The following is a 22,005-nucleotide window of genomic DNA, read 5'->3' as shown; positions in this document are numbered from 1 at the left end:
GCTGGCTGGCTGGTGCACTCTGACCGCCCCAGCTCACCAGCATCAAGGTTTCAACTTTGTTGGACAAACTCAAGCAGCCCGATGCAGCCACAGTACAAGCTCAGCTCAGACCCTGCCTGCAGGAGCCCCTCTCCTCTAGGGGGCTCTGGGAGTGGGCTGGGAGCAGCAACAAGGGAGCCAGGTGGGTCTACGGACGGGCCGGGGCTGAGGCAGGATGAGCTGAGAGTGTGGAAGCAGTCTCAGGAAGAGGGGAGAGAAGGAAGAGCCGAGGGTGGACGGCAGAGGTCTGTGGTGGCCCCAGAAGCCACGGTGACACAGAAATGCTGAGGGTGGGGAGAAAGGGGCGAGGGGGAAGAGGCACATGGCCACCCACATCTCAGGAGTGCCCTGGGGGATGAGTCTGGGCCCCTCCACCCTTCACCTCTGCTGGGCCTGGGTCGGCCCCTGCAGCTAAGTCTAGAGCAACCCATGTTCATGACATCCACCTTGAGTTATCAAGAGGAGGGTCAGTTACGCCCAGGCCTTCTCAGGGACGCAGGGAAGTAGATAATCTATCCAAAAAAGGCTGTCACCAAAATTGTGCGGCAGGCTTGGAGTCAGACGACCTGCTAGCCATTAAAAAGACTGGGTAGGTCACTTAATCGCTCCATACCCCAGTTTCCTCACTTGAGAATGGAGATAATACCTGCCTAGGATTGTTTTGAGAATCAACTGAGATAATGTATGTCAAAGAGCTTTGAAAAGTACAAAGCTTGATTCAAATACAAGGTGTGATTATTATTATTGTCTCTCTTTATAAACATGTATCTTCCCTGAAGATCTTGGCACACTTTGTCTGCACTATGCCGTGTACCCTTGTGACACTCTGGGAGAGACAAGAAAAGGCCACGGGCATTATTACCTCTATTGTATAACGCAGAGAAACCGAGGCTCAGCAGTTAAGTGGCTTGAAGCCAGTTAGACAAGCCAGACAGACAACAAATCTGAGAAGATCTAGAAGGTGTGGAGAAGTCCTGGGCCAAGCATCCTCTTTCTGGGAGAATTATTTTAATTTCTTCCCATTAGCTAATTTTTATTTTGCTGGTTGGGGTGCATAATTCTTAATTTTGTTGACTGGTGACAGTAATCAACCTGGGTCTTCACAGAATGGAATTGATTTTACCGACTTTGTGTCTGCATTGGCCACCATCTACCTGTCTATCTATCCACTCACCCACTTATGCACCTACCCATCCATACCCCCACATAGTCACCCACCCCGTTATTCATCCATCTTTTCACCTACCTATGTAACCATTTATCCACCATTGCATCCATTTACCTGCCCATCCCCCTATCCACCCACACATCATGTATCCAAGCTTCCATTCACCCATCCACCCTTTCATCCATCTACCCACTCACCTACTCCGTCCGTCCGTCCGTCCATCCACGCATCACCATTCATCCACCCACCCACCATCCATCCTTTCAACATTTATGCCACACCTGCTATGTGCTAAATACCGTGTACAGGGAATACAAGAATATAAGACTTGCAATTTATAATCTAGTGGAAGGAAATCAGAAGATCGAACCAGGTATGTGGGGTTGGGACACACAGGATGGAATGGTGTGGTGGAGAACACGCCAGGCCCATGGCATAGCAGCAGCATGTGGCGTATGCACCAGAGCTGAAATGCGAACTAGCAGAGTGCACTGGTGAATAACAAGTATTTCAAGATGGCAGGGGGAGAGAGAGAGAGAACATGGTGGTAGAGGAAGCAAGGGCCCCATCCTAAAAGCCTCTAGATGCTGAGTTTGGATTTTATCCTAAGGTACCAGAGAGCCACCGAAAGACTGCATTCTCAAAATATCCTTTCTTGCACAGTGTGGAGAATAGACGGGAGCGGGTGGGGCGGGGTCGGGGCTGGAGGCAAGACCACCAGCGAGGAGGCTGAAGTGAGGATGAGGAAAAGCACTGTCTTGAAGAGGCAGAACCCCCAGGCTTAGGGGTCGGTCAGCTGGACAAATGGCACCAGTGACGCGAGGAAGACAGGAGGTGTTGGTCTGGGGGTGAGTTGATAATTTCAGTCAGAAATTTTGAGTCTGTGCTCTTGAGGATGTCAGGGAAAATGAGCAGCGGGAGGCTAGTTCTTTGTGATCAGCAGGGCCCAGGTGTCGGTCAAGGCCAAGGATGTGAGTGAGATGTTCCGGGAGAAGACTCAGGATGCATGAGAAGAGGGTGAGCGCTCCAGACCTGGAGAGAGCAGCCTCTGAAGGTGGGAGAGGAGGAGGAACCCCCAGACATGGAAGAGAATGGTCAGAGAGCTAAGAGGAACAGGAAGAAGTGATGTCATAGAAGCCAAGAAAGTTCTAAGAAGGACAAGGTTAAATTCTCAGAGGGGTCCCGTGAGCTGAACAATGACTAGGGCTACCTGGATTTGGTGATTAGGAGAGCACGGGCGACCTCTGCCCTGACAACTGCGGTGCGGGGGGAGGGGCAGGTGGCAGCCGGGGTGAGGTGGGGTTGGAGAGGGCGAGCGGGGGTGGGGGGCCAGGAAGTGGAGACCCAAAGAGTATGCCATTTCTCTCTTTTTCTTTGGGGGTTTCTCTTTCTTTCTTTCTGGAACTTGCCTATGGAAGAGAAGAAGGGGGAAGATGCTAGAAGAAAGAGATTGGCAAAGTGTCAAGGGGAATGGTTGTTCAAGTGGGAGAGACTTGAGCACGTTTCAAGGCCTGGGGCAGGGATGAGTGGGTTGAATGCAGGGAGAGGGGACGATGAGAGGAGCGGAGAGGAGGGGCCGGGTGCATACGTAAGCGAAGGAGCCCCGCGTCTCTGGCGTGGACGGGAGGGCTGTGGATCTGGCTCACAGGCTCATGCCGCCCAGCCGGGCGGCGTCGCGACAGGATTGGTGCTGTTTTACGTTCATTTCTTACTGTCATCGCTCTGCCTGCCTGTACTTCAGACATCCCAGGAGATGGGAGTCTGTCCCAAAGGTCACTTTTCCACTAGCCTAATAAGAAGCCTCAGTGCGGTGGCCGTGGTCAGATGTCAAGGAAATTCATGGCTCTGCCCTGGACTTCAGTCCGAGCGTGCGCCCTGCGGCCTGGCCGCCCGCCCTCCGGCTAAGGCCGCGGGCACCCTGGCTGCGAGGCAATAATTAGCCTCCTTCCTGCCGAGCTTGCAAACCGCCCTGTACAAAGTGGCCGCAGTAAATGTCACATGGGGGAAGGCTTCAGCCCACAGCTGGCCCCCAGGGAGGGGGGCGGTGGAAATGTAATCTGGGGCTCAGGGAAGACACCGAATCCTGCAGACACCGGAGCCAGAGGACGGGGCTGTGGCTCCAGTGGCTCCTCTTTGGGGCCAAGCCCTGGCCAGCGGCCTGGACAGGAGGCAAATTCCATGAGTTCCCAGGACCCCGAGTTGGAGTCTGAAACCCCAGGGACGTTGTCCGTGACCACTGTCAACACCTCCCAGCTTCTCCTTCAGTGCCCTTCCCTCCCTCCAGAAGCCGGCCTGCCTGCCTCTCTGTGGCTCCTCTGTGCTCACCGCCCCGACGCACACCGATCGCTCCTAAAGCGCCAACAGAAAACGCCCGCAGCAGCCCAGAGGCCTTGCCTTTCAAGACGGGGTCTCCCGGGGGCTGACCAACACCTTCTGGGTCCTCATCGGTGCCTGGCTTCTTAGAAACGTGTACTGAGCTGAGCGTACATTGTAAGATCCACCTTACCCTTCTACCGGTTCGTCTGAGTTAGATGCCACTGCAGTAGCTTCCTGTTATAGCTGCAGAAATGAGGCACGGAGAGAAAAATGACTTCCCCGAGAGCACCCAAGTAATGGGGACCTGGGAGCCGAACCCAGGTCTTACCTGCCTCCACAGTCAGAGGGCAGGACCGCTGCCCCATGAGTGAGGCCCACAGCAACAGGGCCAATGGGGAGAGGACGGAAAAGGGTGGGCTGACCACATGCCCTGGTTTGCCTGCAGTGGTTCCAGTTTTCCCGTCGTCCCAAAGTACTTAGTGGGAGCATCCCGTTCGCTCTCAAAAGCGGTGCATTACTTAGTCACCCAGACAAGGGACGGGGCGGTACTGGAAGGGGTTACCATCTGACGGGGTCGGTAGACCTCTAGCCCAGTCCACTTCCTCCCCTTGTGCCCCAGGGTCCCCATTTAGAAAGTGGGTTACTGCCCCTGCCTATCTCGGCAGGGTTTAGCAGCAGGGGAGTGGGGGTGGGAGAAGGGCTCTGAAGGTGACAAAGCAACTCTGCTCCTGGTGAGACCCTGACACCTGCCGTGTGCAGGGCCTGGCCTGAGCCTGCCAGCGCTAACTGCTCCCTGGACGCTGGAGCCGGGAACAGGATGGGGTCATGGTACCGGGCACACTGTCCACTACTCTCGGCTGGGGCAGCGGGGTCTTGCGGGGGAGCAGTTATTTTCTAAGCTTCCCCTGAGTTCAGCCAGCAGTGCCCAGCCTGGAGGCACTGGGCGTCTGGTGGCACCTGGGACCATCACCCCCCTCACAGTACTCTCTGGACACCCCTCTGAAGCAATGACTGCATCTTGCATCTGACTCAGCACAAAACAGCTCCCTGAGACAGGGGAGGGCTTTGGGCTGGCTCGGGGCCAGACCTGGGGCTCAGGTGCTAGGCGGACAGCCCCCAAAGGCAGTTTCTGAACTCGCAGGTCACGGGGCTGGGACCCTTGGCTGGCACAAAGAGAGGGCAGAGCAGGGGAGGGGGCCCTGGGCTGCCATCTGCTCTTAGCTGTGCCTCCCCCAACTCCTGGTCCCTGGCTCCATCCCCTGGCCCCCACACCTCCACCCATCTGAGTCCTGGACTTGACCTTGCAGGCTGGGGGCGGAGGGGGGAGGGTGTGATAAACGTCTTGGTGGAGGGAACTAGCTGCCTGCAAAGGCATTTTCCGCTCTCTAAAGTAAACAATCAAACAGGAAATTAATCTAGAAACCCACATCAACGGAAGGTTCAGGTTGTGATTTTCACAGCCCCAGAGCCAGGAAATTCAAAGTTATAGTTCCCATAGCAACTTGCCTGTCAAACCAGCCATCCCTGGGCTTGAAGGAGACCTTGAGGGGTCCGTGAGGCCAGCCCCCTGCCTCCAGGGAGCACAGCCCAAGTTGTGCTTGCGTGTCTGGGTTAGGCTGCTCTTCCTATGTGGCACGTTAAGCCCGGGACAGAGTTGGGAGTTGCAAGGCTCTGGTTCTGCTTCCAGCTCCGCACGGCAACGAGTCTCGGAAACTGGGCCACCAGGTGACGTCTCAGAGCCTCGGTTTTCGATAGTACCATTTCCCAACAATTATCTCCGGGTTCCCACAGGCTATGAAATGGTGATAACACTCCGGCCTGAGAGGCGCCCGTGTGAGGGGCTGTGCCATGCATGCTTGTTCTTATGCCTGTTCCACCCCTCCTTCCACGCAGCCCCATGAAGGCCTCCATCTGTATCCCAGTCGCCCTTGAACCTAGTGATTGGCCTTTGGCCCACCCCCTGGTTGTTTTTCCTCCAAGAAAAATCTCAATTGATTGACAGGTCCAAGAGCTTTCACAGCAGACACCAAGGCGGCTCTGGTTTTTGGACGCTCTTCTCAACCTGCCCTCTTTGGGACCAAATTTATAATATTATCTCCCTGTTCCCCAGACTGACAGATAACCAGGCAGATTCAGTGGAGCCAGAGGCAAGTCCTCCCCCTTCCAGTAGGCCTGGGGTGGGGTTTTCATTTGTGGGTGGCCAGTGAGGAGTCCCCGCCTGGCAGGAAAGGAGATAAGGACAGTGACGCTCAACCCAGAAGGAAGCAGTCTGGAATCCTTCCCCAAGGGTCACTCGTCTTCCCACCTGAGATGCCCACCCACAGCCGGCCGGTCTTATCAGCGTGATTCTGCAGCCTGGCCCAGGGACTCGTGTGACAACACCGGCTGAGGCAAGAGCAGGCGCTTGCAGGCACCAGGCCTGTGGCAGAGGATGCCTGCCCGCCCGCCCGCCCGCCAGCCTGGCCCTGGAGCCAGCGCCGGGGATTGAGCAAAGCAGTGGAAAGAGAGAAGTGGCGCCTGCTGGAAAGCAGACAGAGCGGCTCCTTGATTTCCTAACAGGCCCAGCCGCGTGCCAGGGGCCGCCGGGCCAGCTCAGAGCACCCAGCCTCGCTTGCGAAACAGTCCCATCCTCCTTTGGGTAAGCTCTCCCCAGCGGCCAGCCACTGTCCCGCCGCCCCAGCCTCTGCACGCGGCCTCCCCTCCCCCCACCCCGCCGCCTTCCTGCCCCCTCCTGTGGTTAAGCTCATCAGAATATGGTGGGCAGCTCAGGGGAGAGAGGACACCTCCCGGGAAGATGGGTCACTCTCTTTCATGAAGCCAGACACAGAAGTTTCCTTAAAAAGAAGGGTGGTGGGGAGGTCGCTGTGGACAGACAGCGGGTCTCTCCGCAGGCTCAGAGGGAACTGAGGAGGGTGGAGCTGCGGAGGGCGACCTGCCGGCTTCAGGGGGAGGGCTGCCATGAAGAGAGCCCGGGGCCCCCGCCTGCTCGCTGCTCGGGGCCCATGGGTATCTGCAGGGCTGTGCCAACACACCCTTCCTTGAGCCTGGGAAGAAACTTCTTAGAAGGTTTTTTGTGGTATGCCAAGTTAACCAGGCGTCCCTCCTTCCACTCGCAGACTTTGCAGGGTGTGCAACGGGGGGGAGGGCCCAGTCACCACATGAGGAGCTGGAGACGGGGCCCAGTGAGCATGGAGTTCTGAGGAAGCTTTTGATCAAACCATGTCATCTTCAGCATGATAATCTTGGCGTGTCGTATTTAAGAAGATTAAACGCCTGCAGAGCCGGGTTACCAGAGGTGCCGGTATTCCAGGGTGGAACACGGAGTTTGGGGCCACATGGCAGAAGCTGGTCTGTCCCTTGGGGGAGGGAGCTCAGCTGGTTCTGTGGTGAGTTTGGGTGGAAAGCAGTAACCAAGGACCAACTGGGCAGGGGCAGCTAGGCTTGGGACAATTAAGCAGAGAATAATCAGGCTGTGCTGAAGGCATAATTAGCATTTGGACTCGGAGCAGCAGCCACCCAATCGAGGGGCAGGCAGGCCTGGGCTGAGAAAAGGGCCTGGGGCTGCTTGGGGATGGGCAGAGAGGTTTGGTAATTCCTCTCTGCCTAGTCGAAGGAAGAGATAAGAGTATTTTTAATTGGCACCTGGAAGTTTGTTGGGCTTTAGAGCCTTACCCTTAGCAGAATATATATTTTCATAACGTGGCGACTCTTTTTCTAAATTGAGATGATTTTTTGGAAAGAGTGAGCCCGAGAGTCAATGTTCTGCAGAGCCGTGCAATTGGACCACCAGGATGCGAAAGAAGAGGCTTAGCCTGGCATTCAGGCGCCTGCTGGCCCACTTCCCCCCTGGGGCCCTACCATCCCTCTCCCTCCCCTCACAGACCTCCAGCCTCGCCAAAGCCATCTGTTCACAGGCCTATGAATGTGTCTTGTCCTCATCTACCTCCAGCTTTTGCTCCTCACTGTGTCTGCCAGGCCTGCCTTCTCCCACCTTGGCTCCATTTACTGGACCATTCAAGACCGACTGCAAAACCCTCCTCCTCCAAGAAGCCTTCCCTGACCTCCTCTTCTAACCTCTGTGGCCAGAGTGTCTCTAACCACAGCTGCAGGGCAACTCTCTGGTTCTCCTAAGTTCTCAGTCGAGTGGAGGGTCTACCTACACTGCTTTTTCCTGACACAGGACCTTGTGCCCAGCTGGCCCTCTCGGAAGACCTGCAGATTGGATTGGGAGGAAAACATGTGCTGGCCGGGGCACAGACACTTACAAGGGCCCCTGTGTCCCCTGGGATGCAGCCTCCCCAGGGACACACAGGCCTGGAGCACCGCATGCCCTGTATCCTCCTCCAGGGAGGGAAGGGATGGAAAGAATTTCATTCATTCATTCATTCATTCATTCACTCATTCATTCAACAAGGAGGCATGGATCCTGTCCTCATGGATCCACTAGTCTATTCGGAAGACATGTTGCACAAGCAGGTCAGTGATGGGAACCAAGGCTGTAAAGCGAGACTGCCTGGGTTCGAATGCTGACTCGGTTCTCATCCCACCAATCGCGCTGCACCGTTAACCTCTCTGTGGCTCAGTTTCCTCAGGGAGACAGCACGTGGGGAGACAATTCTCTCGAAAACACTGGCTCTACATTATTCACAACAGCAAGGGTCCTTCAACGGATAACTGGATAAAGATGTAGGACACATATGCACACAGACCTGATTTATCCAATTAATGGAATACTACTCGGCCATAAAAAGGATGAAATATTGCCATTTGTGACAACACGGATGATCCGAGAATATCATGCTAAGTGAAATAAGTCAGATGGAAAGGGACTCAAACCATGTAATTTCACTCATGTGGGATGTAAAACAGAAAATAACAAATGAACAAACAAAAACTCATAGACGCAGACAGCTGTGTGGAGGTGGGGAGAGGATGGGGGGGATAAAGGGGGTCAAATATATGGTGATGGAAGGAGACAAGAGTTTGGGTGGTGAGCACACAGTGGAATATACAGATGTGGTCTTACAAAGTTGTGCGCCCAAAACTTACATAGTGATATTGATGAATGTTACCCCAATACATTTCATTAAAATAAAGAAATGTCTTTAAAAAAGAAAATACGGGCATTAAAGGGAAGAGAGAAATGGGATGTTTCCCGCAGTGGGGACTGTGGGGTGCAATGGAGGCTCCCCCGCTCAGATGGGTGCGGTGGGCTGACGAGAGGATGCCACAGGGGAGGGAAGCCGAGCGAAGAGGGAGGGGACTGGGTGACACGCTCCGCGTTCAGGGGTGTGCCGAGCGGAGCTGCCGCCCCGGAGGACAGGCTGCCCCAAACCGGCCCGGCCGAGGCAGGCCCGCGATGGCTGTGAAGGGGCCGGGGACAGCCTGCGGCCCCGGGAGACAATTAGAGAAAGCCAGCGTTACGTAAGCGGACTTAGCTAGCAGTTTGGGTTGAGAAGAAAGATACTTAAATCTGGCCTTTGGGTTATTTTAAAATCTTACTCTGTTATTTGTGTTTATATATAAATTGCTGTTTCTTCAAGCTGTGTGCTAACTTCACTGCCAAATTATATAGAAAAATCCCCCGCGGGGTGATTTTACCTTATAGTCCTACTTTGCTCAGTTGGAGGTGTTTTAAGAAAACTTTTCTGTTGGAGTGTCACACAGGCAACAGCGAGCACAACTCCTGGGCGCCCAGGCAGGCGACTGCCCCCAGGGTACGCCCGAGCCACCCACGCCATGGCCAGGAGCCGGGACTTGGGCTGCCCCCACCGGCCTCTCCTGCCACCTTCTTTTCACTGACTCTCCCTGAGGGTCACCACGATCCTGCTCGTCACTATAGCTTAACGTCACCCATTGTAAATCTCCCATATATTTAAAGTGGAAGCAGACGCCCCGACCCTGCCGGTGGTCCCTGGGAGGCCCCTTGCTCACCTGGTGGCAGCTTTGAGAGTCCCACCTGTTCTTGCCTGCCCTGCTCTGGGTTTTCCTTCACAGGATGTTACCTGGCTCTGGGTTGGTGGGATATGTGTGCTGGTCACAGTTTTCACCAATGAAGGAATGGAAGGTCAGACCCAAATTAGAGGGTGTAAAACGTGTACAACACGTCAGGATCAGGGAGCTGATTTCTGAATCCAGGAATCTGTCCCAAAAGTTTGCACTGAGTTGATATATACATGTGTGTCCTTCGATTTTTTTCGGAACACAGAACCCTTTGAGGATTTGATGGAAACTGGCACCCTTCCCAGAAAACTGCACATCTACACAAGTTCATAGTCATTGGCGTATAATTCCAGTGGGTTCCCTGACCCTGAAGGCCACCCAAAGGCCCCAGGTGCAAACTTCTGATACAGTCTTACACACTCCAAACTAAATCACCGACGGAAATGTCACAGGAGTGCAGGACAGTGACTATCTTCATAAGGACATCAACACAGCCAGGGTCTCATGTGTCACCAGGGGGATCGTGGAGACTTTTTCCGTAGCTGTCCAGGCTGCTGTGGGTAGGTTAAGGCAGAATACCAGGAGGGCCAATAAAGATACCACAAAAGTCCTGCACTATGTGCTGGCTACTTGACATATGTGATCACTAATCCTACTCAGCAGAGGTCAGGGCGGGCTCCCCATTTTACTGCTGGAAAATCCGAGGCTCGAAGAAGTTAAGTGACTTGCCTCAGGTCCCTGCTAGTACCAACAGTGAAGTTTGAAATGGTGGAAGTCGGACATCCAAGCCTTCCTTCTTCCTTCCCCCTCTCACAATGGGGCTCTTAGCTTCCCTCTTGTCCTGCCGTAGGAATCCTGAAGCCAGGCAGGGAGTTTTTCTAAGACACAGCAGGGTGGTAAGGAGGGATCGGACTGACCGCAGGGAGACGCCTCAGCGCACATGTCTCCGCGCCTGGGAAATGACTCACTGGAGCCCTGCCTCTCTGGCCTCCAGGGGACACATGCACATTTCCTGTGTCTCGGCTGGAGCCTCAGGTCGTGTGAGCTGGCAGGGTAGGTCTCTGAAAGCAGCCGGAGACAGAAAACCACCCTGCTCTGTATTCCAGGACAAAGAAGCCTCTTCTTGGGTTCACAGGACAGAGCTATGCCACCCCCGGGCCTCGGTTTTGTCATCTGTAAAGTGGGGGTGAAGGTCAGACTCAATCGGTGTGACTCAGTGTGTGGCCCTCCTCCTAGCAGCATCAGCACCACCTGGGAAATGGCAGGTCCCTCTGTGACGGGGGTTGTCAAATTTAATGTGCGTCCACATCGCCTGGACGGTAATTTGCCGGCTGAGAACCAGAGATCAGAGGGCCAGTAAACAACAGCCCACTGGCCAAATCTGGTCCGTAGCCTGTTTTTCACAGGCCCATGAGCCAGGAATAGGTTTTACACTTTTAAATAGCAGGGGGAAAAATCAAAAGAAGAATAATATTCTGTGACACATAAAAATGATATAAAATTCAAATTTCAGTGTCCATAAATAAGGCTTTGTTGGAACACAGCCACCCTCGTGCATTTGCATATTGTCTACGCTTTCCCATTATGCAGGCGGAGCTGAGCAGTTGCTACAGAAACGGCTCTTTGCACTGCTGCTCGGTGCCGAACGGCTCACAGGGATGTGGTTAAACTTGATGTTGCCTCTTGGCCCGCAAAGCAAAAATATTTACTATCTAGTCCTTTATAGAAGTTTGCTGAGCTCTGATGAAGAGTGTGAAGGGAAGAAGGCAGAAGAGGGGGATGAGGAGGGGAAGGGAGGGGAGAGGCAGGGAGAAGAGGGGAGGGGCCGGCAGGGCTGGGATCCCTCCGGGAGGACAAACTGAGCCGTCAGGGGCTTTTGGGATCCGTGGGAGTCCTGAGCCGGCCGGGTGGGCCATGAAACCCTTCACACAATTGCTGTGAGGATGGTCTGGACGGCCCCTCTGACCATTCGCCTGTGTGAAAACCCCCAAGTCCACGTCCGGAGCGGGGGCTCTTCACCGGGGGCTCCCCAGGGCACAGTCTCCAGGGACGCTCTGCAGGCCTTAATGCAGGTGGGCGTGTTCAGGGGCAAGGGTTCACTGCGGGTTGTCATCTCCCCTACCCCTCCCGAACCCCAGCCCCTTTTATCCTTTGGGGAAGATGTGAAAGTCTCTGGGAGGCTGACGCCCCACCCACACCCGCCGCCTACCTAGGAGAGGGGGAGCTTGCCTGATGGCACAGGATGGGCCTTAGGAAGGCCCTGGGAGTCTGAGGAGGGGCGGGGGCAGGGGGCAGGCCAAAGGAGGTGGAGGCAGGAAATGGTCACAGGACTGGGGCCTCCTGCCTAAGGGCTGCCCCCACCCCCCACCTCCCCCTACACTCTAGAATCCACTTCTCCCCATCAGTCAGAGGCGAAAAAGGCTTGTGGCTCAGGGGGCCCGTGGCAGCCGCCCTCCGCGGTGGGCGCCTGCGCTCCCCAGAGCCTACTGCCTGTGGCATTGCCCAAGCAAGTCTCAACTCCGGCCCTGGGATTCCAGGTATTTTCCCAGCCAGCCCCACCTCATCTAATTGCTTTCCAGTCAGCTAATCCTTGGCCCACGCCCTCAGCTCCAGCCAGGCAAGCGCCCTCAGCTCCAGCCAGGCAAGCCACCTCAGTGTGGCCAGCAGGAGCTTCGGAGACTTCCCATGGCCCGCGTCCAAGCCCGGGGCAGCCTCTGACTCCCCTTGCCCAAACCACATCCGCCTCGCTCTTCCCCACACCTCAGACTCTCCTCTGACGAACGTTTCCAAACCAAGCAGAGCACGGTCCAGTCCAGACCCTAAGCAGCCGACTAATTCGTCCCCTCCCGTCCCCGCTTCCCCACACTGGCCACATGCCGGCTATCAGGGAAGAACAATTAGCAAAAAGTGGAGTTGTACCTACTGTTCAATTCCCAGAGCTAATTGTTTTAAGCAGGGCTTCAGCCTTAATTAAAGGACAATTAGTTAGTGAATGTGTGTTTGCATTTCCACAAGTGTGTTTGCATTTCCTAAGTCTGGCTTTTAACCCTGAGAAACCAGATTCAGCAAATACTTTTATGTTTCAATACCTCTGAGTAAGGGACAAGGTCTTAATTACAGAAATGGGAGTCCCGACAACAACAGTGTAATCAAAAGGGCAGTGAAAGAATGAGCTAATTGTGCCTTCCAGTACTGAGCCATGATCTCTGTTTAGCCACTGTGAGGAGGAGCTGGCAGCTGCCTAGGCGAGGTGCGGGGAGGGGGGGTGGTGCGTCCCCTCGTTCTGTGGATTCTGTTCTTAGTTCTGTCATGCAGTCTGTCACTGCTGCCACCCACTGCCTTCCCCCACCTTCTGTAGCTTTCTTCTCTCTTACCTTTTCTGGCCCCTCTTTCCACCCTCCCCACCTTTCGTCATTCTGGGGTCAAAAGAATCGCCTTCTGCCCACTCCACCAGGGCCAAGCAGCCACCGCCAGCAGGCTGGCCATGAACTTTAGTGTTTGGGCTCACATCGTTTTCCTTTGCTTCTGGGGACTCTGAAAAAGAAGCTATAAAAAAAATTCTTTTGGGCCTTTGAGGATCCAGATTCTTTTGGGATCCAGAACTGTTCCAAAAGCCTGAGGATTCCAGAAGCTGGCCTTCAGACCTGCGTGGTCCAGAATGGCAGCCACTGGCCACACGTGGCCTTAAGCACTTAGGATGGGCCTAGTCTGAATGGAGAGGTGGATTTCAAAGACTGAGCACCAAAGAAAGAACATAAAAAATATCTCGATCTTTTTAATTTTGATTGCATGTTGAAATAACCCTTTGATATATTGGATAACATAAAAGACGGTAAAGTTAATTTTGCCTGTCCCTTTTAACAAAATGCAGCTACTGGAAAATGCACAATGACGTAGTGGCTCCACAGCTGGGACTGCGCTAAGATTGACAAGAGCTAAGAGGTTTCCATTGTCCTCAATGTTTATGACTGCGAGTGTCCTCTCCCACCTCCTGTGCCATGCTGTCCCCTTCTTCCCCATCCTCAGAGCACCCTCTCATGCCCTGCGCATCCTCTGTTCCCCTTCCTCCTCCTGGAGAGGCAGGAGACGATGGCCCTGCTACTCCACCTGCATCTCCGGCCCAGCCCGTGGCAGAAGGCCCACGCGGGACACAGCAGGCGCTCCTGCAGCAGCCCCGCAGTAACCTCTTCTGTGCGCCTCTCCATCCACGACGCTGTGCCAGAAGCCCACCTTGAGCCCGACTATGGCTCATGGGATTCTGACTTCGGACAGACTAATTAAATCACATATGAAGTCTGGCAGACTGTCAAAAAAAGACCATTTAACCAGAGTAAAATGTGGGGCTAGAATACAGGCAGCTTCATCGGCTGACAGCAATTTTGCACTGGTTCACTGGTACTGTAAGCACAAACGGCTTCCTTTCAATTTGATTCGGGGGAGTGTCTGTCTTCCCTCTCCCATTCTGAGCTCATCTCCAGGGACCAGCATCAGCCAGCACCACCCTGCTCATACACCTTGCCTCTCTAAGGATTCTGGATGGATCTCCTTGGAGAACTCTTCTCAGGTTAACTCTCCAGGGGCTGTTATCTCTGCTCTGCTCAATCTAGACAGTCTATTTCATTCATTTATTCAACAAGTATTTATTGAGCACCTACTCTATGTCAGGTACAGTTCAAAGCACTGGGGACATAGCCAAGAAAACAGACACATTCCCTACCTTTAGAGAGTTTCCACGTTAGTTGGGGAGACAGCAAACAAGCAGATCAACAAAGAACACTCTAAGGTAAAGCCAGATACTGGGGACGGGTATGGTCAGGGAGAGTCCCCCTGAGGCACTGACATCTGTCAGAGACCTAGAGAAGTGCCTGAAGAAGGGTACACTCCCGGAAGGACCATCGAGGGCAAAGGCTGGAGACCGATTTTACTGTGTCCCTTTGCATTTTTTCTTATTAAGAAGCACTTCATTTGGAAAGACAAAAAGATGCTGCTGACTGACCCTGTATTCCCTGTCTTGTTTTTCAGGCCTTTGTTGTGTCCTGTTACAGGGAAGGGAGGAAGTCAGCTTTTAATTAGCAAATCTGCTAAACTCCATTTAATCCTCATCCCAACAAGGAACTGAGGGCAGAGAGGGTAAGGTGCTTGTGTGTCTGGCTCTGAAGTCTGCCTCTCACCCCAGCACCCTACCCTCTCTGCTACTAGAAAGGTAGATCCTGGCAGCGTCTTCTGCTAGGGCCTGGCCCAGGCCACCTGTCACCGCCCGATCATTGCTGGCCACGGTGTGAATGGAGCCACGAGGAAGGAACTGGGTTCTAGCTGGTCTCAGGTGGGCAGAGGAGAAAAGCTGGTTCCCACCTGGGTCTGGTCCAGATGGACAGGTGCTGCCTAAATGTTATTCACATCTGAAGGCGGGGAGAGCAGTGAGTTGGGTATCAGCGACTTCTGAATTTAGAGGGCTGGCCCTGAGAGCTGGAACGGGGTAAAGCAGAAAGATTGGTGCGCGGCGTGGAGAGCTGTGCGTGATCGATGGACCAGCTCGCAGCGCAGGGCACTTTGCGTTTTCCTGCTTCTTCTTCCCAGTTGACGGGGAGAGCAGGGGCCGCGGCCTGCTCACGCCCACACCCCAGCAGCTGGCCCAGCACTCGCGCCCAGGGTTGCTGGTACCTGAGCCAGAGCAGGAAGGCCCGGCAGGGCGGGGTGGGATGGACGGCCCCCGGGGGGGTGGGGGAGGGGTGCTGAAGGGTGCAGTACAGGATACAGTGGGGCTATTTACAACCTCCTTGAGGGTGGGAAACAGGCAAACTTGATTTTTTTTTACTTCTGGGTTATCTGAAGTTCCTGATGGCTATTTTTCACCCTCACAGCGTCTGCTTTCTTACCTTCTAAATATATGTCATTTCCTCTTTGTCCCAGTCAATCCCCCAACGGGACCTGCACATTCAGAAAGTGCCCCAGCCTGCCTGCCCCTGTGTGCTCCCAAGTCGGCTGAGCAGACTCTGACAGCACCCTACTGGGAAACAGCCAGGGGTGGGGGTGGGGTGTGTGTCTTATTTTTAAAAAAAACCTAAAGAATTAAAAAATTCTAGATCAGCGATCTTCAATCCTGTACCTCAAGAATCTTTAAAACATGCAATATCTGACTATTTAGTCAGGGGCATTGACCTCATTCCCCTTAGATTAGTCAAACAAAAAAAAAATGACAACAGCCAACACAACAATAGCCTTCTGGTATGACTGAATCAAAATTACATCTATTTTTTTTCTTTTTTTTCTTTGTCAGATGGGCAAACAATATATTTTTTGGTGTGCTGCAGAATTTTAGTGAGTAGTTTATATCTGTCATGAGATGAAAAAGGTTGAAAATTGCTGATCTAGACAGATGCACATGTATGTGTATGTGGGTGTGTGTGTGTGTCTTGTACACACTACTCCAGCAAGAAACAGTTTATCCTCTACCATACCTTCACCAGCTTAGAAAAAAATCTGAAAAAACCCACACCAGTTCCTCCCCTCAAAGGCCTCCAGCTCCTCCCTCCCGGCCTTCAGAGCTACTCTGCAGAAAGCAGGGCCTCTTGAAGTTCAGACATTAATTACTGAGTTAGAATATTTTTCAAAATTACAAGGCATGGCCTCAGGAGATAAGAGGAAGGAGGAGAGCAAGAGGAGGCGGAGGAGGCGGGGAGGGCCAGTGTGCCCTGGGCTGCGGAGGCAAGGTGAGTCTGGAGTCTGGGGCCAGGAAGGGCCCTCCCCCCAAATGTCCCCCCCACCGCCTGGGCCCTGGGAAGAGCCCCCACCCTCACTCCACAAGGCTGGGCGCCCCCTGCCGGCGGTGCTGAGATCCGGAGAGAAAGCGAGCCCCCCTCTGCAGGGGCGGGAAGTGCTGGGGGTGAGGGAAACAGGGCCTTTCTTTTTAGTCCTGAGCAGAAAAGGTTAGACCTCCTACCTCCCCAACGGAGGCCTTAAACATAGAATTCCTGCTAGAAAATAGTACGTTAATGAAAACTATTTTCAACGAAGGGGAGAGAGCTCAAATCATTCCCACCTATGTAACTGGAAAGGGGAGGCCGCTGAAGGCTCCCTGGGTGGGAGCTATAAGGAATGGTGGCAATCCAAACTAACTTAAAAAAAAAAGCCGAATATTGATGTTTAAGAAAAGCTGCTCCCACCTATATATCCTTTCTATGGCGACCTAATTCTCAGAGCACCGCAACCTCTCTGAATCTCTATAAATTTTAGAGAAAACACCCAGAGCTTCCCACCACCACCACCACCACCACCACCTTCTGCAAGGGAGCCGGAGATGTCCTTCTGAAGCCATGTTGAGATGGGGTTGGAAATCTCTTGAATTTTAAAACTGTTTAAAAACGGTTCTGGCGTAGAGACTGGTTTCCCTGTGGAAACCAGTGTCTGGTGGAAGCTGGTATTTTTATAACTCCAGGCTCTCTATCAGATCCTGTGTTACCATGGTTGCTAAGGGGAACACTGGCTTCAAATTTCACATTTCAGTTTGCAGAGTCTGGCTAAGGCAGTGGAACAGTTAAAGGGTGGGGGGTGGGGGGTGGGGGAGATCCGGGCTCTCGCCGCAGGAGGTCAAGGAACTTGCAGCCTCACATGAGGGCTTGTCAGTGTGTTTGTGTGTGTGTTTTTTGCGGGGGGGGGGCGTGGGGTGTCTGAGCAGGTCAGGGGCATCACACCACAGAGTGACTTGGCTGCCAAGTGGAAGAGGGGGACAGCAGCTCTGGAGGGGACAAAACTGTGGGGAGTTATTTCTGCGGAGGTTACAGGAATGGTTGCTTAAGCTGGGGTATTCATAGCAGCAGCTGCTGGACCTGGAGGAGCTCTGCGGCTAAACCAGTGCCCAGGGGCTGTGTACCTGCCCCGGGAGGGCCGCATTCTCTGGGGAGCATTCCAGGCTCGGTCTGCGCCTAAGATTAGGGCTGGAATAAACTGTTCATGGAGAAACAGTCTCCTGAATTTTCAAGCTTCTTTCCAGCCCTTAACTTCCCACTTAGTCTGTTTTGATTGACTGCTGTAGTAAGAAGGAATTTCAAAGACAAGCAGTTGAGGGCTGTTCTCTGCTAAGACACTCTGGCCAGGCAGGTCTCTGTGGCTCATCTGCCGTCCGGGGTCCCACGGTCCTGTTTCCTGATCTTACCCTGTTGTGAGCCCTGTACCTTCCACCGTGCCCTGGCCAGGGAGAGCCCCGAATGTGTGTAAGAGACTTTTCAGTTCTAAAAAGAAGTACCATTTTGCCCGTACTTGTGTGGCTCGGTTGGGTGTTGTTCTGCAAAGTAAAAGGTCACCGGTTCAATTCCTGGCCAGGGCATATGCCTGGAGTGCAGGTTTAATCCCTGGTTGGGGAGTGTAGGAGATGCAGACAGTTGATGTTTTTCTCCCTTCCCCTCTCTCTAACAGTAAATACATAAGATCTTTAAAAACCAGTAGCATTTTTCTTGGTGTTTGTTGAATGAATACAGAAACTCTCCTTTATGCCTTCCATGGTGTTGCTCTCTGGCCTAGAAACTTTCAGAGTTTCTCAGTAGAATCTTGTGTCCACCAAAATGTCTTTGCTGGGGGCCCGGGCGGACCCACAACCGTGAGACCCTCTCTTTATCACAGGGACACCGAGGGCTCCCTCAGGCTTATTCTGGCCCCCAAGCCTCTGCTGAAACTCTTCTTTCCAGAGGCTTTCCTCCCTCCCCACCAATACCTGTCCGAAGCCCACATCCCATTAAGCTCGATCTCCCCTTTCCCTTGGCCCCCAAACATCTGGCTGCCCACATCCGTAAATCCCCCTTCCTCTCTGCTGTATGTGTACAACATACATGTTCATGGCTGCTGAATTTCTGGGGTTGTGGGTGCTGAGTGGATTGCAAACCTTTTGGGGGAGGATCACTGTTTATACTGCTCTCTTCCAGAACAACCAGGAAACTTGGCAGTTCAATGAAAAAGCAGCATTACCTCAAGACAAATCACCACTTACTGGGTGAACTCAGTCCTGAGAAAATGCTATTGGGGTTATGTGCTCAATGAGACCCAGCCTACCCCCAGGTACCAATGAAAGACTGAAATGATTTAAAAGCAACCAGGAAGAGGTCACGAGGCACTCATACAACCACCTGGCAAAGGACATGTCCAGAGAGCAAGCGTTGGCAGCCTTGCGTGGACACCAATGCTATAGGATGCCACGGAGGAGTGAATCGGGGCAGGGCGGGGTATGGCGGGGGGGGGTGAGTTTGGCCTGGAAGGCGGGCAAAAGTGAGGCAGGAGGAGGAGGAGGAAGAGGAAGAGAGTGCTCCAGGCAGGGGGAATGCAAGAAGCCTCCTGTGGAAATGCAATAGGAACAGTGCAGCAGCAGCTGTACGGGACCCACGAGAGGTTCTCCAGGAAAGGGGGTATGTGCTTGATTGTGGGGGGCGGAGCTTGGTGCCCAGTTAGGGGAATGGACCCAACTGTCAGTGGCAGCCTGTGGCGGGATACCTTTTGTGAGCAATGCCTGGAATACGGTTTGCTTTCAACATGTCAGCTCACTGAGGGGCTGCCAGGCGCCCCTTACTTCACATAGCTGTCTTATTTACTTTAAGCCTTAAAACGAGCCTGCAGGGTGCATATTATTTCCATGCGACAGATAGATAATTGAGGTGCAGAAAGATTAAAGAACTGGATAAAAGCCCCACAGCTAGTAAGTGGCAGAGCTGGGATTCAAACCCAAGTCTCTGTGGCTCTAAAGCTGTGCCCTTCCCACAGCTTTTTGCTCACCAGCAGCCGCTCACTAAATGCACCTAAGATGTGATGACTGGTATTTTCTTGTTGCTGGCTGCACATTGGAGTCACAGGGGGAGCTTATATCCCTGCCCCCTCAGCAAACCCCACCCCCACAAAGTTTGGTTTGACTGGCTGAAGGAGAGGTCTGAGAATTTGTAATTTTGTCGAAACTTCTCCAGGTGGTGCAGGGCTAAGAGTCTGGACTGCATGGAGGATAATTTCAAGTCTCTGTTCCTTGCAGTGAGGGTCCATAGGTGCCCTGGGTGGCCTTGGCCTCTTCTGGCCACAGCAGACCCTTCCCCGGCTCCCATCTCCCTCTCTGGGGACGGGAGGGATGGTCCCACTGGAAAGGTACCGCTGAAGAATGTTCTGCTTGACTCTAGGCCTGTGAAATAGCAGAGGATCCCCACCCACACCTACTTCATCTCAGCCTTTTCCGATGTCAGATTCCCCCTGGAGCCAAAACTATGTGAGCAACTGAATGCAAACTCATGCAAAAAGTTAAAAAAGCGGCTCTCATTGTTGCACAGAGCAATTTCATTTCCTGAGAAGTCCTGACTGGCTGCCCTCTGCGTCCTCCCCAGCCTGCCTGCCGGCCTCCTCCAGGAGCCCAGCCAGTTGCATCCCTGGGGGTGCCCCGTGAAGACACCCCTCAGAGGTACCTGCCCCCTCCCTGCCCTTCCTCTGGAAAGGCAGGGCGGGTGGATGGGGCTTCTGGGGCCTGGAGGGAAGGAGAGCAAGGGAGCCAATCAGAGGGAGAGGCTGGTGGGCCAGAGGGGGGTGTAGAGGGACGAGAGATTCCTGACCAAGGCACACCCTCCCTCCTTTTCCTGCTCCTGACCTCTGGCAACGGCCCGGACTCGGAAGCGAGCAGGAAGATGACAATCACGGGTAGAGATGGACTGTGGGGACTGGAATAGAGAGAGCAAGGATGAGAGGGAGTGTGTGGAGACAGGTCCACTGTGCACGGGCAAAGGCTGCTAAAAAACCAAAACAGAACAAAACAGGTGTAAGGGGTTAAAAGCCACTGGAGCATCCCTTGCCAGAGGAATTTTCAACAAAGCTCTTGAAGTAAGGGGCCCAGAGAGAAGCAGTCAGTGATGACGGGGAGGAGTCTAGCAGAATCGCTACGGGGCCACAGACGTGAGAGAGGAGCTGAGAGGGCTTAGAGCACTGCAGGGTCAGGAAAGGAGGCGGGGGTGGGGGTCGGGGTATGGTGCTGGGTGAACAGGACCCAAACCCTGGCAGGTCGGTTCCGGCTGAGATGGGAGATGACAAAACCCTTAGCTTGTGCAACAAACACTAATTGCAGCCCTCTGGTGTGTGGAATCCTCGCAGCCACAGTTTGGCCGAGGACTTCATGGGATGAAGAGGTCCTTAGAATGCTATTAAAAAGCGCCATGAGGGATGCCTTACCATTTGTTTGTATTTTTACTTTTTTTCATCAATAGTTTGTAGTTTTCAGTGTACAGGTCTTTTTACTTTTGTAATTAACTTTATTCCTAAGTATTTTATTCTTTTTGCTGCGATTGTAAATGGGATCATTTTCCTGATATTCTTTTCAGGTAGTTTGTTATTAGTACGTAGAAATGCAACTGATTTTTGTATCCTGAAACTTTTCTAAATTCATTTATGAGTTCTAATAGTTTTTTTGATGGAGATTTTAGAGTTTTCTATATATACGATCCTGTCATCTGTAAACAAAGACAATTTTACTTTTTGTTTTCTGATTTGGTTGCATTTTATATCTTTTTTCTTGCCTAACTGCTCTGGCTAGGACTTCCCGTAATATACAGAGTAGAAGTGGTGAGAGTGGGTACTTTTGTCTTGTTCCTGATTTCGGATTAAAACAGTTAATATTGTTAAAATGCTCATTGTAGCAAAAGTGGCCTCCAGATTCAATGTAATCCCTATCAAAACTCCAGTGACATTTTTTACAGAAATAGATAAACAATTCTAAAATTTGTATGAAACCATGAAAGATTCCAAATAGCCAATCAATCATGAAACAAACAAAAAAATCAGGAGGCATCACACTTCCTGATTTCAAAATATATTATAAAGCTATAGTTATTAAAATAGGCATAGAGACCAATGGGATAGAATCGAGAGTCCAGAAGTAAATACATGTATGTATGGTCAGCAGATCTTTGACACAGATGCCAAAACAAAACAAAACAAAACAGAACCATAATGGGGAGAGGAAAGTCTCTTCAGCAAATGATGTTGGGAAGGCTGAATAGCCACATGCAAAAGGACAAAATTAGACTCTCACACCACACACAAACATCAACTCAAAATGGATTCAGGACTTACCAGAAGACCTGAAACTGTAGCTCCTCAAAGAAAACACAGGGTTTGAAAAGCTTTATGACATTGGTCTTGGCAGTAACTTTATGGGTCTAACACCAAAAGCACAAAAGCAGAGCTAGACAAGTGGGATTACATCAAACTAAAAAGCTTCCGCCCAGCAAAGGAAACAATCAATAGAGTAAAAACATAACTGACAAAATGGGGAAAATATTTATTAATCATGTATTTGATAAGGGGTAGATTCTCAAAAAAAAAAAAAAAAGGGGGGGTCTGGCACAAATAATGCCCCTTTTTTATTACAAAAATCATAAGCATGTAATTCTGTAATGTAACACTATCCCCCTCAAGCTCACCATATGACATTTTAGGTGAAATGTTCACATTAAAACTATAAATTATTACATCCATATTATTACCCTACCAACCACACTCAAGCAGGCTTACTCCTGCCTGGCCCAGTATAT

General features: G+C 52.4%; 1 protein-coding gene across 5 annotated transcripts in view; it reads right to left on the bottom strand.

Annotated features, from left to right (window-relative positions):
* The window catches only part of CTIF (cap binding complex dependent translation initiation factor), a 251,769-nt gene that overhangs the window by 12,021 nt on the left and 217,743 nt on the right, over positions 1–22,005 (bottom strand). The window contains exon 11 of one of the 5 annotated variants that reach the window (XM_054583616.1): positions 12,921–13,012. The exons of the other annotated variants lie outside the window; for them this stretch is intronic. Coding sequence (XP_054439591.1) covers positions 12,971–13,012 — 42 coding nt within the window. The 3' untranslated portion in view covers positions 12,921–12,970. Of the gene's footprint in view, positions 1–12,920; positions 13,013–22,005 lie in introns of those variants that run through there. 5 annotated transcript variants of the gene reach the window in all.

This window comes from Pteronotus mesoamericanus, unplaced genomic scaffold (assembly GCF_021234165.1).
Source record: "Pteronotus mesoamericanus isolate MK-2021 breed Mesoamerican mustached bat unplaced genomic scaffold, CSHL_Meso_final contig_74, whole genome shotgun sequence".
Lineage (NCBI taxonomy): Eukaryota > Metazoa > Chordata > Mammalia > Chiroptera > Mormoopidae > Pteronotus > Pteronotus mesoamericanus.
This window is presented reverse-complemented; position numbering and strand designations above follow the sequence as displayed.